At 37.2% G+C, this 16,127-nt stretch overlaps 1 protein-coding gene and 1 pseudogene across 1 annotated transcript; both read right to left on the bottom strand.

Annotated features, from left to right (window-relative positions):
- The window catches only part of LOC135219987 (leucine-rich repeat-containing protein 45-like), a 99,675-nt pseudogene that overhangs the window by 23,047 nt on the left and 60,501 nt on the right, over positions 1-16,127 (bottom strand).
- On the bottom strand, positions 5,214-15,879 carry LOC135220098 (centrosomal protein of 131 kDa-like). The gene is made up of 7 exons (XM_064257413.1): positions 15,870-15,879; positions 15,464-15,550; positions 13,806-13,930; positions 13,455-13,571; positions 12,641-12,814; positions 6,602-6,738; positions 5,214-6,247 (listed from the first exon to the last, which is right to left on the bottom strand). The coding sequence occupies exons 1-7, from the start codon at positions 15,877-15,879 to the stop codon at positions 6,034-6,036; spliced, it is 864 nt and encodes a 287-aa protein (XP_064113483.1). The 3' UTR covers positions 5,214-6,033.

Below are 16,127 nucleotides of genomic sequence, written 5' to 3'. Positions count from 1 at the left end.
TTTCCACTGTATGTGGGTCTGCTGAATTTACAACTAGTTTGGTGTCATCTGCAAATTTGGCTATCCTGAAATGAAACAAGACAGAAAGACTAAAAGCATAAAGGAATCAAGTAAATAAAAGCAATTCGTCAAGCTAATAAAGATATTCAATTAGCACTTAACAGAGATGAAGAAGTCATATGAATCCCCCACCCTCAATGTGAAGCTTGTTTCATAAAGTGAATCAATTGCACTTCCCGACATCGATGAGTAATTTACATGTAAACACTAAACTAGCACTAAAGCCACATAGATGGAAGATATACCAACAACTCACAAAACATAGAGCAGGATGCCTAGTGTCATATTAAAACCAAAAAATAATAATAGTATTTGAAAGCATATGCTGTTCAATAAAATGAAATAAAACAATCAGGAGCTACAGTAAAAGCAATACCTACACATGTTGAAATAGATTCATAAAAATATACAGTGGTCCCCCCTTATTCGCAGGGGATGCATACCAGACTCGCCCCCCCCGTGAATAATTGGAACCCCTATAAAAATGCTTAAAAACTCAAGAAAACGAAACACTAAAAATTTTTATACCTGGTTTTTTTATTAGTTTTATCACAAAAACTGCATTTTATGATGAAATAGATAAAAAAAAAAAGGAATTTGTGGATATTTCTCATAGAAAAATACCGCAAGTAGGCGAATTTCCGCGAATAATGGGGGAATGTTCCAGAGAGAAATCTGCAAATGCGCGAGTCTGCGAATCCGGAGAACGCAAATACGGGGGTCCACTGTAATGGCAACAGTCAATTAGCACAACCTGACAATCTTCCATAAATTTTTAATCCTTATATCATCCAATGGGAATTCAAACTAGAAATAAGTTTGTTTATGCCCTTAACATTAGGTCAAAATCTGAAGAATCCCTATGCTCCAAACATGTAAGAAACCAATTTGAGTGACATGCTTTGGATAACTTACATTCTAACACTCACTTTCCAGATTATATTATAAAAATAATTTACAAACCAAGTCAATTCCATTTTAAACTTCAATACAGATGAACAAGCTAAGAAAAATTTACCTTAGTTGCAAGACAAATTCCATTTTATGATCTTTTAGGAGACCCTGATGAAATTGGTAAATATATCACAGACTTCATTACTAATGCTGTAGACAAGTGTATTCCAAGCATTTTTCCCAATAACAGCTAAAACAAAGTTCCATTGTGGTCCGAGTAATTATCAGAATGATGAGCCATTATTTAAAAAATTATTAATTTAATAACAACCTTACAGAACACTAAAACCAATACACAATTAATTATCAGCAAAACTAGAAGGAAGTCATTAAATGAATTATTTCAAGGAAAAAAATATACAGGCAGTCCCAGGTTACTGGCAGAGGTTCCATTCTCGGCGGGGTGCTGATAAGCGAAAACCACCATTAACAGGAATTCAGTGATTTATGGCACCGATAACCAATTGATGGTGCCCCTGTTAGATATGTTATGGTGCTGTGTGTTTGTAAGGTGTGTTTTATGTTGCATGGAACCAGTAGTATTCAAGCAACAGGATTTCTGGTGATAGAAGTTCACTCTCGACGTGGTTCGGAAGTCACGTAAAGCCGTTGGTCCCATTGCTGAATAACCAATGGTTCCATGCAACATAAAAATACCATACAAACAACAAACAAACGAAAAGCAACAGGACCAACAGCTTTACGAGATTCTTCCGAACCACGTCAAGAGTGAACTTCTATCACCAGAAATACACATTCCTCACCCCTCAGAGGAATGCCTGAGAATCAAACTCACAGCCACCAAGGTGGCACGCCAACACCATACCGACCATGCCACTGAGGCACTGAAACTCTATTAGCGTACTGGAACTCGGCATGTTATGGCACCATAAATCGCCATTTTTTATAGCGTCATAAACCGGGATCGCCATAACCGAGTCCGCCGATAACCAGGGACTACATGCAGGCAGTCCCCGGTTACAACGGTTCGGCTTACGACGTTCCGAGGTTAAGGTGCTTTTCAATTATATTCATCAGAAATTATTACCAGGGTTACGACGCCTACAACGCTGATCTGGCACAAGAAATATGACACCAAAATTGCAAAATAATCAATATTTGAAGGTTTTATTGATGAAAGATGCAATAAGAATGCAGTTTGCAGAGTTTTTAATGCACCCAAAGCATTAAAAGTACGGTTTTCTTACAACGATTTTCGGGTTACAACGCGTCTCAAGAATGGAACCCCCATCATAACCCGGGGACTGCCTGTACTATGTCTAAAAACATAAGACACCAATTCATTTGAAAAATTAGCAGATTAAATGCAAAACCAACAGCACACCAAATATAATAAACCATATGGGAGTATCAAATACAATTGGAAAAGGTCTAGGATATTCTATCAGTGAACAAAACCTCGATGAATACTTCCAGTAACATAAGCAAGAAAACAGTCCGAGATTATTTTAATTTTAAAACTGCTAAAGACCTGTACTAAAATAAATGGTTACAACTGAAGAATTACAGTTTATCCTTATTCATATGAGAGCACATTCCCGGTCAAGACATCAATTTTGATTTGATTATGCACCTAGTCCAACAAACTAAAATTACTAATTCTACAAGCAACTTTGGACTATGAAACTTTTCAGAGATTGACAGCATACTGTGTTCCCTGTAGGACGTTAGTGCACTGTAGGCATTACTGTACTTAAGATTCATTTATAGCATCCCTTTGGCCCCTAGTTGCAACACCCTTTCATTCCTTTGACTGTACCTACACTCCTATTCTCTTTCTTTCCCCCCCTCCCCACTTTCCATCCTCCTACCAATTGCTTCATAGTGTAACTGCAGTTTTCATCCAGTTACACCTACTAAACCTTTCTACTCTCAATTTCCCTTCAAGCACTGAATAACCTAATAGTTCCCAGTTTGGCTTTTGGCCTAAATTTTATAACCTATTTCATTATTATACCAATAACCAAGGCAAAATGATCCAAAGCAGTTCATCAAACTAAACCAATATCTACTTAAAACAAACATCCTAACCAAATGTGGGTCATAGAAAAATTATTTTTTACACCATTCATACATCACATCACATTTAAAAAATAAATTTGAATGGATACAAATAAATATCACAATAATTTTTTTTACATCCCAAATGAGATATGCTACATTGAAAACACTACAAAAATGTGGTATTTAAAGCCACCTACCTCTATTTATATAAAAATTCGTAACAGACCATGCTTTTCAGGAGTATAACATTTACACATACAAATAGAGGAAAATGGTATATGCCTTCTTCATTACAACTGGTTGATCTTGGCATTAGTTGTACCATGCTCAGCTGCTGCAGTCTGACTTATGTAAAAAAAAATAGTGTTTACCAAACACACCAATACACACACAACAGTAAAAAACTGAGATCATAAACCTGATATGTAAGGCAAAATACAAGAAAGAAAATGTCTCCTTGAAAAATTTTGTAAGCATTGTAAAAGGATAACAATTGTAATAATGATACATATGTGTAGTTCTTACAACCTACTTCTGAGAAATAAATTTTGGGAAAATTATTAACCAATATTATTACAATAATAATTAGGAAAGAGTAAAAAGTGAAACATGGAAATAACTGACAACAATCCTAAATGATTCCAAGCCTGAGAATCTCTGGGAGCAGTTAACCAATAGTAAACCAACAATGCCTCAGTTAACTGCCAGAGGTCTAAAGATTGCAAAACATTAATGCTTAAGCTACATAATTGTCTTCCTTTTCTTCTAAAAAAAGGATTGATGCATCACAGATTTGTGCACGATGCAAATATAACCAAATGATGAATTGATGATGAAATTTATGATAGTACTCCCATGCAGCAGAGATGGCATAACTGAGTGATGAATCTTTGGTGGCTTTGCAAGTCAGTAACTTACCAGGAGATATTTTCTACTAGAGAATTAAGTTATAAAATTGGAAAATGAAGACTTGATGATTTTACAATTGTTGGCCCGTCTGGTGTTTTTTATATGATTTTCCTTTGTAGTTCATGTGCAGTACACAGACCTGGTGATTTGTTGTGATAAATCATCATGACAAATACTGAAACCAGACAACTGAGTTCTGTACCTTCCAATAATCTATTGTGACAGTTAACACAGTCACGACACAGGTGTCTACACTGCTCCCTAGTCTTGTTCCACCTATTACGGGATTATTGCCTGTACTGGAAATTCTGCTATATAGAATGCAAAACTTTATGAGTTGTACTTTAACAGAAGATTTCACCATCACAATTGTTCCCCAATTCTCTTTTCCTGCAGAGAGCGACAAGATTCGCTGAACAGCAGCACCAATGTGCAGTAGCTATGCATTACTATCAAACTAATCAGTTCCAAAGGTCTTATTCCTCACAATGCTAGACTGTGGTACACTGAGGATGTTAAGCACTGGAACCTCAAAAGTTTAAGCAAAAAGCAATGCACTGCTACCCTACAGCAATTCACCTTGCATATTTGAATAGCGTTCATCTTCTGCAAAATAATAATCTGTAGAAATCTCAATGCCAAGAACAGGAATAACTCTGTATACGGTCCACAATAATATATCGATGGTAGAATGCGAGACTATAATAAAAATGTATAAGAAGCTTTCAAACCCTATCCTGGGTTCATCTTCAGCCCAACTAAGTAATTATAACAAAATGTGATGAGGTAAACTTCTGAAAAGATGATGTAAAAGATGGATGCTGGTAGTGGTTAACTTCTAAAATGGTCACGCCAATGAAGGGAGTGGTCAATTGCCCAACTAGGTCATTTCATCTCCTCTGTTCATATTTTAGGCTACTATCCTACTCGATCTACTGAGGGGCTATTGCGACATTGCATGTAATCCCTCCTCTGGAGGAGTCTTTTAAAATACAGCTACATATGGACTCCCATAGAGGGGGAGGAGAGGCAGAGGCAACATCAGGCAAAGGAAAAACAGTGCCTAACACAAAAATGTTTAATGAACGTCCCAAGTATGCAATGATTAACCATTAGGTCCTTGTTAACAAACGACTTGTTATTAATGGTAACAAACAACTTGTTACCTTCCAAGGCATCAAGTCATTAGTTAATGAGGGCCCTATGGTTAATGATTACATACTTAGGACGTTTGTTAAAGATTTAACTGTTGGGAGGCTGCTTTTTTTTTCTTCGTCTAATGCTGCTTCTACCTCACCTCCCCCTCTACAGGTACTTTACAACACCCATCAGTCCGTACCCGTATTCTATGAGACTCCTCCAGAGGGAATAGGTATCGTGTCCCAACAGCCCAAGAAGATCAAGTAGGATAGTAGCCAGAAATACAAAAAGAGGAGATGAAATTACCTAGTTGGGCAGGTGACCACTTCCTTCATTAACGTGACCGTTGGGGGAGCTAACCACACCACCTCAGTGGCGTGGTTGGTATGGTGTTGGCGTCCCACCTCGGTGGTTGCGAGTTCAAATCTCGGTCATTCATTGAGGAGTGAGAGAGGTGTATTTCGGTAAGAGAAGTTCACTCTCGACGTGGTTCGGAAGTCATGTAAAGCCGTTGGTCCCGTTGCTGAATAACCGCTGGTTCCATGCAATGTAAAAACACCATACAAACAACAAAACACCACCATCCATCCTTTATGTCATCTTTTCAGAAGTTTACCTCATCACATTTTGGCTGGCCTGAAAGCTTTTTATAAATTTTAATAAAGTCTCACATTCTACCATTGATATATTGTGGACCTTATACAATATAATAATAATAATATTGTGAAACTGAGAGTCTAATCATACAGCAACTGGAATTCTACATTTCAACTGACGTTGCAAATGCTGCTTCAGCGTTTATTACCCCAGGTTGGCACGAAAAGGAATACACAAACAGTAGCTTGACCATAAAAAAAATTCTAAAAAAATAATTTTTCCAATTTATAATGGCAGAATCTGCATTAGAATTCCATAATGCAAGAGATATTCCCCTCTAAACCACAGTTATTTCATCTGATTAGCTTTTGTTGGGGATGATGGTGATGTATTGAAATAAGAAACAAATGCAGAGTGCAACATTCCAACTCTACGTTCCTCATCCTCTCGAATTTTCAACAGCTCTTCCTCTCTCTGCTTTACTTCTTGCTTTGCATGTCTTAGTTTATCCTCTAGCTTACGGATGTTGGAATCGTACTCCAGCTGATTCTCGGAGATGGTTCTGTTACAAAAATGTTATCATTACAATAAATGCAACAAGAGTTCTGGTCTCACATAATTTCACCAAGTCAAACGATTATAAAGTTGATTTTAAATAAATTAGGAGCACTGAAAGAACATGAATTATTCACTAAGAAAAACTAGAACATACTGATGATTTTAAACATATTAAGAATTCTGAAAGTACATGAAGTACCCTACATCATTCACATGAATAGTTCCTCATATGATACTACATGGACAATAATTCAGAAGCTCCCAATACTATTACTTTGAACAAAACATACAAAATTCAAGGTTTGTAAACACAGAAAGGTTTGCCAATTAACATTGCAACAGAAAGTAGGACTCTCACCTTTGAAGCTTAATCACAGTGCTGTTAAGCTGGGCTGTTTGTTCACGTTCTTGTTTCAGCTCTTCAAGTTGTTCTTTTACCTCCTCCCTCACACGAGATTCGGCAGCCTTTACTTCCAGGGCTTTACCGTCAACAGCCTGAAAAGAAATTACTTTTTATATAAAGGGCCCCAAATCGGAAGATGATTGGATTTGCAAATACAGATACAATAAACTTATTGAGTACATAACCCATAGACAATATAATATTACACATAGAAACGGTTACCATTGCTAGAAAAACAGACATGCTCAAACCAATATAAAACAGTCTGCAGAATCTATGAAATATGTAATAACGGAAAAATTTATGACTTTTAGGTATTTTTAGAAGCACATTGGTCCCCCTGTATTCGCAGGGGATGCGTACCAGACCCCCCCCCCCCCCCCCCCCCCCCTCCCCCCCCCCCCCCCCCCCCCCCCCCCCCCCCCCCCCCGTGAATAGTTAGAACCTGCGAATAGTTGGAACCCCTAAAAAATGCTTTAAACCTCCTATTTTGTTGGATAAAACTGAAGAAAAACCCACTACAAATTTTTATACCTGGTTTTTTTAATAGTTTTACCACAAAAAGTGCATTTTATGATGAAACTGATAAAAAAACCCCAGGAATTTGTGGATATTTCTCATAGATAAATACCGTGAATAGGCAAATTTTCCATGAATAAAACGGAGAAATGTTCCAGAGAGAAATCCGCGAATGTATGAGTCCGCAAATCCAGAGAACGCCCCTTTGGCAGAGACGATAAATATAATTCACCACTATGATAAAGTCATTCAGTAAAGTAGCCTTTTGGGTGTGAACTCAGTACTATTATCAACAGATGGTGTTCTAAGAGATGCTAAAGACTGCAATACATACATGGAGTAAAAGGTATCAAAATAACAGGAGGGGCCAATCCTAGAAATAGTTAAAAACATTTCCACTACCTTGAGGACTCACTGCAATATGATGTTAGTACCAAGAGGGCAGTAGGAAAAAGTTGCAACAGCATAAATGAAGTTGAAAGAGATTCATGAATGACACGTTAATAAAAACATCCCACTGACAGTAGCAAGAAGAAATGATAATGCAATAGTCACAGGTATGCGCAAAGGAAATGAAGGAGATTAAAGTGTGGTCAAATTACAAATGTGAAAGTTGGGGAGAAATGTACTGCTAAACACTAAAAAACAGACATATCTTATGAACTAAGACGAATCTGATATGGGATAAAGTATGAGGACCAGTTAATCACAAAAACAGTAGATAAGGCAGTGGAAGGAAAAAGACCAGTGATAAGGGCCAGAGAAAAATAGGAAAAGAACAAGAATGAGAATGGAATTCAGGTTGTAAGTGCACAAAATAGGCAAGAGTGATGAGTGAAATTATTAATGTACTAGGAAGACACTTTGAAGAAATAGTAGTGCCAGTTGTCTAAATGTGCAATTAATGAAAAATAAAAAACAATACTCAAGTACTATTTACAAGATCCTTAGAACCCATTAAGAATATATACATATAACACAAAAATGACAAATTTTTGAATTAATTGTTATTTTTGTATTTTTCATAACTAACAAACCTGAAGTCTTAACATTAGGATAAATCTTTTAGCACCAGCAGGAAACCAGTAAAGTTAACAAAATTGTGTATGCAAGGGACTATTGGCTACTGTGCTTTGACATGAGTTAAGTGGGACCACCCACATACTCCTCGGCAACCCGTGACCACACCAGTTATTCTTCCAACCCAGGTTAATTGTCAGGAGGGGTGGTTAGAGGTGGGCCTTTGTATGTTAAGACCTCAGGTTTGTTAGTTATGAAAAATACAAATTGATTAAAAATTTGTCATTTGTCCATATACAAAACAAACCCTCGGTCTTAATGTTAGGATAGACTTACACTTGGTGGGAGGTAAGTATTATTAACCAACTGGAGGTTTGCCACCTTTGATCAATTTCCTGAATACAAAAATTCTAAAAAAACTGACCACTACTTCAGAAACTAAGATATACACGAATATCATAGATTCAAACTTCTGGATTTCCACACAATATCAGTTCATTGCATCTGCGGAAGATAAGTAGTTACCATTCCTCTCTCCCTTGCTAAAGAGAGGAATGTCTTGCTAGTGATAGGTATCTTACATTAATGATCACTAACAGCATGGCTACTTCACTCACATGTATCCTGTCCGTTCCAGTTTATGACAATACTCTCTTCTCACTGCCTGTAGGTAAAGAAAGAGACAGAAAATAGAAAAGAAAAGAGACCAGTTATCTCATTCATTTCACTTCCATACCCTCATCTTAGACAAGATACAAACTGGCCTGCCAGGGGCACTGGATGAGTTTTTTTTAATAAGCACACAGTGTTTTGATGGGACATAACATTTCGTCAGGAACATTATCTACAAAATCTCCCAAAGAAGGTATAGAAATGGAGACAAATCTATCCTCAATAATTGCTGGATTCTGTGACTTATCAATGAACTTTGGAATGAATTAAAAAAAACTAAAGACTTCCAACCTCTGGTGTGTCTTACATCATATGACAAACCATGAATTTCTCACACAATTTGTCAATGCTAGGGCTAGCAAGAAGACCACTTTAAGGGTCAAGTTTCTATCTGTAGCCTGTCATAATGGTTCATAGGGAACCTTCGTAAGACTAGACAATAACAGAGTTAAATCCCAGCTAGGAGATTTGAATTCTCTAGGTATACAGGACAGCTCAAAGCTCTTGATCAATATAGATATTTCCCAAGAAGCAGAAACATCTAAGTCTTTCATCCTTAGCACCATAGCTAGTGCAGCCCTGTAACCCTACATGGCTGACACAGATTTTTTTCTGTTCTCAGAAATACTAAAAAATCAGCTGAGTATTTGTTTAATAGAAGATCCGAGTGGAGAAATACCCCCATCTATGACACCAATCACAGTAGACAGTCCACTTTCCCTGGTACACATGTCGACGACTTCCTGATATATCATGACATCTGAGTCGCTGCTTTTTGAGAAAAGCCTCTTGCTCACAGGAGATACTTGAGAGCTTCCACCCAAGAAGAGATAGGGACTGCATTGACTGGTGGTAACTCACCACATGGGGTTGACGTAGAAGATTTTGCCAGGAAGGTAGCAACCTCGGAATGTTTACCAGAAGAGATAATAAGTCCAGAAACCATCCCCTGAGGCCATAAAGGAGTGGCCATAGTCATCCTGAGATTCTGAGACCTCATCACCTTGTTCAGGACTTGACGGATCAGACAAAATGAAGGAAAAGCATATACATCTATATTGTCCCATGGATCTTGCAGGGTGTCCTCTGCCACTGCATCTGTGTCCGGAACTACTGAACAATGTATTTCCAGTTTTCTGTTATATGTTGTTGAGAAGAGGTCTATGTACCTGGTCTTCCCCACAATGTGAACATCCTGTCCACCACCTCCTGATATAAGGACCATTCTGTTCCCAGAATCTGTTCCTGACTGCTACCACATTCCTCTTCCCTGGAATGTATCTGGCCCTGATCTCTACTGAGTTGTCTACAGCTCACTGATGTAGCTGTACTGTCAAAAGATGTTTACATGTGCCACTACTGTGGTGTTGTCCAACATCAACACTACAGTGTCCCTTTACCCTCTCCTGAAACTCCTGAAGGGCTAGGAATGCTGCTTTCAGTTCCAACACATTTATGTGGAGTTGTTTGTCTTGCTGATTCCAGTTTCCTGAAATTATTAGATACTACAGATGAGTGCCCCATCCTTCAGCCAACACATCCAAAAACAGAAGATCTGGAGAGGCTTCCTGAAGAGACACCCCTACCATAAGATGGCTGTTGTCCATCCACCACAGTAGATTGTTTCTCACCTCTGTTGATGGTAGGATCTGCATGGAAAGATGATCTATTGCTGGAGACCAAAACTCCTTCATCCTCCATTGTAAAGATTATAGCTGAATCCTTCTGTGAGGAACCAGCTTCTCCAGCAAAGTTAGAATGGCCAGAACTACCTGCCACTGCTTCACTGGCTGTGTTTTCCTCGACAGAAAGGTACTCAACACATTCTTGTATTTTGCTATTCTCTGATCTGATGGAAAAGCTTTGGCCTTTACTGTATCTTTAATCATCACCAAATACAAAATCCTTTGACTGGGATCCAGATTCGACTTCTTCCAATTTATCACAAAATTGAAGAAGTCATTCTCTGTCCAAAAGTAACTTCTCTCTGGAATTTGCTATGGCCAGCCAATCATAAGGGTACCTTAGAAATCTGATCCCTTGACCATGAGCCCACGTCGACTAAAAAGCGAATATTCTTGAAAACACTTGAGGCAATGTGTCAGTCTGAAACATACCACCCTGAATTGAAAAACCTTCTCTGCAAGTTCGAATCGAAGAAACCTCCTGGACAAATGATGGATCGGAATCTGGAAGTATGCATCCTTCAAGTACATGGTAAGCATAACTATATTCACTACCACAACTATTATTATTAAATAAATAAATAACAATGCCCATGCAGTAGCTCAACTCAAGGAAAAATGATAGCACTCTGGCTAGGAAACCTTTTTTACAAGAATGAGGAAAAACCATGTGTTTAAGCCTGGAAAAGTCACAAGTAAAGTTATTAGCATAAATATACTTCTCTTAACCTGGTCCTTATTCAAAATACAAAATATTTTATATGATGTCACGTCTCTACTTTTTTATTTATGCCCATTCCACCTGAATTCCCAACTGGTCTCAGTCTTTGTCTATTCCCTACTCTAAATCTACTGCTTTTCTGACTAACTGTACCTTATTCCTTCTCATCACAAGTCCAAACCACCTCTATCTTTGATATCTTGAGTCTATTTTCCAGCTGATGTACACCACATCTCTTCACCACTTTCTCAACAGATCCTGACTATGACTCTTAACATTCTAGCACAAGTTTCAAAATCTCACCCATGTTTTGCCAGTGTCCACATTTCTGCCTTGTGCACACAATGTAAGTATTTTTTTCTGTCTACTAATGGGATATTTTTATCTAGCAATAGTCAGGCATTATCTATTCACTTCATCCGGGCTGCTGTTGCTCTTTTTCATACTGCCCCCCACAATACACTCTTCACAGTCTAGTGTGTCCCCAAGGAAAAAGAAATGTTCTATAACTTCCAAGACCTGTCCTTTTACCACAAGATGGTCCGCTACCTCTAGCTCTCGGCCACAACATCCATAACAACTTTCCAAGATGTAGCTTTTCCTTTGCCCAATTTCCAGCCACGAAAAGTTTTTGCTTCTAATTCACCAACTCACCAGCACTATCAAGACAAGTAGATTTCTGAGGTTACCAGCTTCTTCTTTCTTAAGTTGATGGCAAATGTGTTACACATCCTAATCTGAAAACTTGCCATTTACAAACGTCTCTTTTTACTTAACATTGGTGCCCTGGGTACTCAAACCTTATTTAAGCCTAAGACTATTAGAGGTTTCCAATTATGGACTCCCCTAGAACATGGCCTAGTGCCAGCACAAGGCTAGCTTAATATTAAAGTAACATTAGAAGTTAGGTTTCAACTTGAGCAGTCCCCAAGTTCTGCATTAAGAAAATTAAAGAACACACAAACACTCAGGGGCATTCAGCAACTTGTCATCCCTCCTAAATAGCAACTACCACAGTTGTGGTCAGACAAAATATTCTTAAATAATGCAAAACAAGCTTTTACATACAAAACTAGTAATCATACGACTGTCCTACTCCCAAAACTATGGCTCGCTTTCTCATACTCCATTTTTATGAAAAACTGAGGCAGTTAGAAGATACTTACCTGACACCCAACAATGTTCATGAACAGTACATATAGCTTATTCTTCTTTTTGTCAACCAAGAAACTGGTGAGCCTGAGGACTCACTGACTGAGAAATAAGGCATACAGTATATGACTGAAAGGTTGGTTTGTATGAAAAAAATTTTTTATTGTGAAACCATAATAGTCTATTTGTGTGAGAAAGTTTTTTAGAGCAAAATCCCATACTTACTGCTTGAAGCTCAGCTAGCTGATTGGTAAGAGAATGTATCTGAGAGTTCAGCTTTGCATTAGCAGATGTGAGGGATGTGTTCGAAGCTATCTGAACTCGAAGCGTTCTTCTGCATCGTTTCGACTCTCTTCCATAGCATGAACGACGTTCTTCCATCCCACGCATCACGGATGCCTGTCGAATTAAGTTTTAAACGTATTATATGACTCTTTGGATACATAATGTCCCCATACTGTTCCAATATAGTACATCACTGGGCAGGCAGAATAAGAAGTGGAAATTAAATACACCGCATGCAAAGTAAGATTGAATATTCACTAATATAATCTGACTTGATAAATGAACAAGAAACATGGTATGACAGTGAAACTTTAAGAAGAATATAAGAGCCAGATGGCAGGATAGGGAGAAAAACTATACCATGAGGGAAACTATGATGAAAAAAGTTGCAAATTACTTGGACATGTCCTTTGCACCACTCCAGAGGATGTTACATGAATAGTACTTGGATGAGAACTAAAAGAGAGAAGGGTGAAGATGAGCAGAGATTAGTGGAAGTAGGAGCACAGGAAAGACATGAGTGACAGAATTTCAGAAAGGCCCTTGGCATCACACAGTGCTGGAGGCAGAGGTGATGCATATGATGGACAATATACTTAGTGACAGGTTTAAAATCTTCAAGGAAAGATATATTAAAAATAAAAGATTAAGCTCAGAAATACATCAAACACAATTCCCAACTGGGTTCATAAATTTGAGAAAGATGTTTTAATAGCTTACATGCTCAGTCCTTCATTGCTGCGAATACAGCTACCAGCTGTGCTTGAGCTGTAGTACGGTCAGTAGAAATCTGAACCCTTAAACCAGATACTTCTCCCTCTGCCTCATTCCGTCTTGCATCCAAATTACTTAATCTGTCTCGTAACTCAGCCTGTAAGGAATAAGATCAATATTACTCGTCTTATTGGAATTTAAAATTTAGGTCAAGGCAAGCACTGGGACCTATGAGGTCACTCAGCACTTAGAATAACATTGAAACAAATTGTTAGGAGAAGATAATATGAAAGAGGTACACTAAAAGGAATGGAAGGGGTTGAAACCAGGGTATTCACCACTATATACATTTTCAGGAATGGAACATCACAAATACATCTCTATTACATACTTCAACATAAAACTCACCTCCACCTGTTGATGATCGTTTCTCATGCGCTTGTAGTTCAGAATTATGTTGTAGATCAAGATTTCTCAGAGCCTCTTTGTGCTTGGCAGTTTCTATTGCAACCAGTTCTGAAAAATAATTTAAAAGAATGTGTTAATACAGTTTTAAAATATTTTTCTTGCGCCATATCTATAGTTCCTAATGATAATTCTTTATAGTATTTATTTTTTCAACAAAAAATAAATACTGAGGCTTAATAGAAAAGACAAATGTAATATGTGAAAAGCACCACTTTGTAGCCTGTAGAATTAACCTTTGATCAAGAAACACTGACAACATACCAACATTTTAAACACAAAGAAGACTGGGGTCTATAGACTTTGAAGTTTATATGAGATGACCTAGCAGTTCATTCATTCCCAAATATAAAAGTTTTTACAGAAAAACCAATGTAGTCAAACTCTATATTCATGCATTTTCAAATTAAGCCACTAACATAAAACTAAATGTCAGAAACAGTTGTGGGCATGTAAACTCCATGATATATTTTGTTGAAAAAACTATAACTATAATAATCATTATGGAACTAAAGATATGGCGCAGAAAAACATTTTAAAATTGTAATAACACATTCTTTGTTAAACAAGAAAATAAAACATTTTTGGTTCAACCTCAAAACAGTCAAAAAAGACCAATTCATGACAAGTTTGCCTCAGATTAATTTATTTCTGGTGATTAGCGAATTAACTTTCTTGATATAATGTGGTTTGGATCCCACCAATAAACTGTAGGCCCCCATTGCTAGGTAACCAATTGGTTCCTAGCCAACATAAAAACATCTAATCCTTTGAGCCAGCCCTAGGATTAAGGCTGTATAATCAGCTCATGGTCTGGTTAAACTAAGATATACTTAACATAGCTGTATAGGAGAAACTAAAGACTCAGGAAAGATGAACATACAGTTGCTGTCAGAAGAGGCAACATAAAGAGTGCAATCTTTCAACATATGCAAACAGAAACAATGCCATTCATTTCAATGAAACCAATGTGGTCACCGATTACACTTGAATACCGAAAAAATAAAGATATTATAGGCCACCATCATTCAAAATTCTCATGCATGTAATATTTAACAAAGTAACTTTAGTTTAGATAACCTTACAAATCTAATTAACAATGCACACAACCTTTGCAACTTTTACATTCCATAACTGCATTAATATCATATTTTCTTTATAATAATTCACAAGAATATATAGATGTTTATATTTTTCAAATATTTTACAAGTTGATCTGACTTTTCAGTAATAACAGAAGTTGAAGAACATGTTTTAAACTGCAGGTGCTGGCTCTGAATTGTTTACTTCAAAGTACTTATGGTTTTGCCTATTAAATATCCTTCTGTTTTTCATTTGCTCTCTTTATCATTTCAGTGTTTAGTGGGATTCCTTTATTACAAATAAAATAAAAAACCAAAAACCAACAGGAAGTGAGTTACCACCTTTATATATCTTACCCACAATGAGAAAAACCACGGGCAGGGAAAAATACAATTTTAAAAAAACTAAATGTAAAAAAACTATGATTTGACAAACAACTTGCTCACTCTACCCTGTATGTACTAACCACTACAATAAAGCCAGGGACAAGGAAGGCATTACCAGGAACTGAACACAGAACCAAAGACATGAAGCACAAAGTAGCATTTTGTGACAGTAAGTAGGTTTCTCCAGTATTAAAGATACTACCTGTAAAAATGACTTGAGATTACTTTCATTTTGTCAAAACTTGTCTATCATGTGATACTCTTTAGTAGAAACTGTGGTATATATGAAGTAAGGGGTTTGTACCAATGAATACTGAGATAAAATATCTGATAACTGATGAACAGATTTTTAAGTCAGATTATTAAGTCAGTCAGAAATAAGAGTGTACTATGCTCATAAAACCACGTCCTCACACAAAAGTCACCAACCAAGCAGTAGAAAGAGAAAGAAGTCCCCAAAAATGACAAATTTTTATTCAATTTGTATTTTTCATAGACATCTTAGATTAGTACCCTTTTACCAACTGGCATATGCCCCTAAAATACTTTTAACAATGATTACTCAATGTAAACAGCAAATACAATTTTATGAATAAGACTTACCTGGCAGTTTATATATATCGCTATAGTCTCTATCGTCCGGTAGATTTTTCAAAACTCGCGGCAACCGCCGAGTGGTAGGTGTTCGGTTAGGTGGTTAACAACCCTTACAGGGTGGTACTTGGACTCATTCCCGTTTTCTTTTCCTTAGATCATCTCTGCCGGTTGGACTGACAACA

This window comes from Macrobrachium nipponense, chromosome 1, assembly GCF_015104395.2.
Source record: "Macrobrachium nipponense isolate FS-2020 chromosome 1, ASM1510439v2, whole genome shotgun sequence".
Lineage (NCBI taxonomy): Eukaryota > Metazoa > Arthropoda > Malacostraca > Decapoda > Palaemonidae > Macrobrachium > Macrobrachium nipponense.
This window is presented reverse-complemented; position numbering and strand designations above follow the sequence as displayed.

Excerpts from the sequence above, each read along its gene's own strand:
- LOC135220098 (XM_064257413.1), bottom strand. Across the intron at positions 13,572-13,805 it reads GAGGTGAGTTTTATGTTGAA|GCTGAGTTACGAGACAGATT; the intron begins GTATGTAATAGA and ends TATTCCTTACAG. Across the intron at positions 12,815-13,454 it reads CTACAGCTCAAGCACAGCTG|GCATCCGTGATGCGTGGGAT; the intron begins GTAGCTGTATTC and ends TTAATTCGACAG.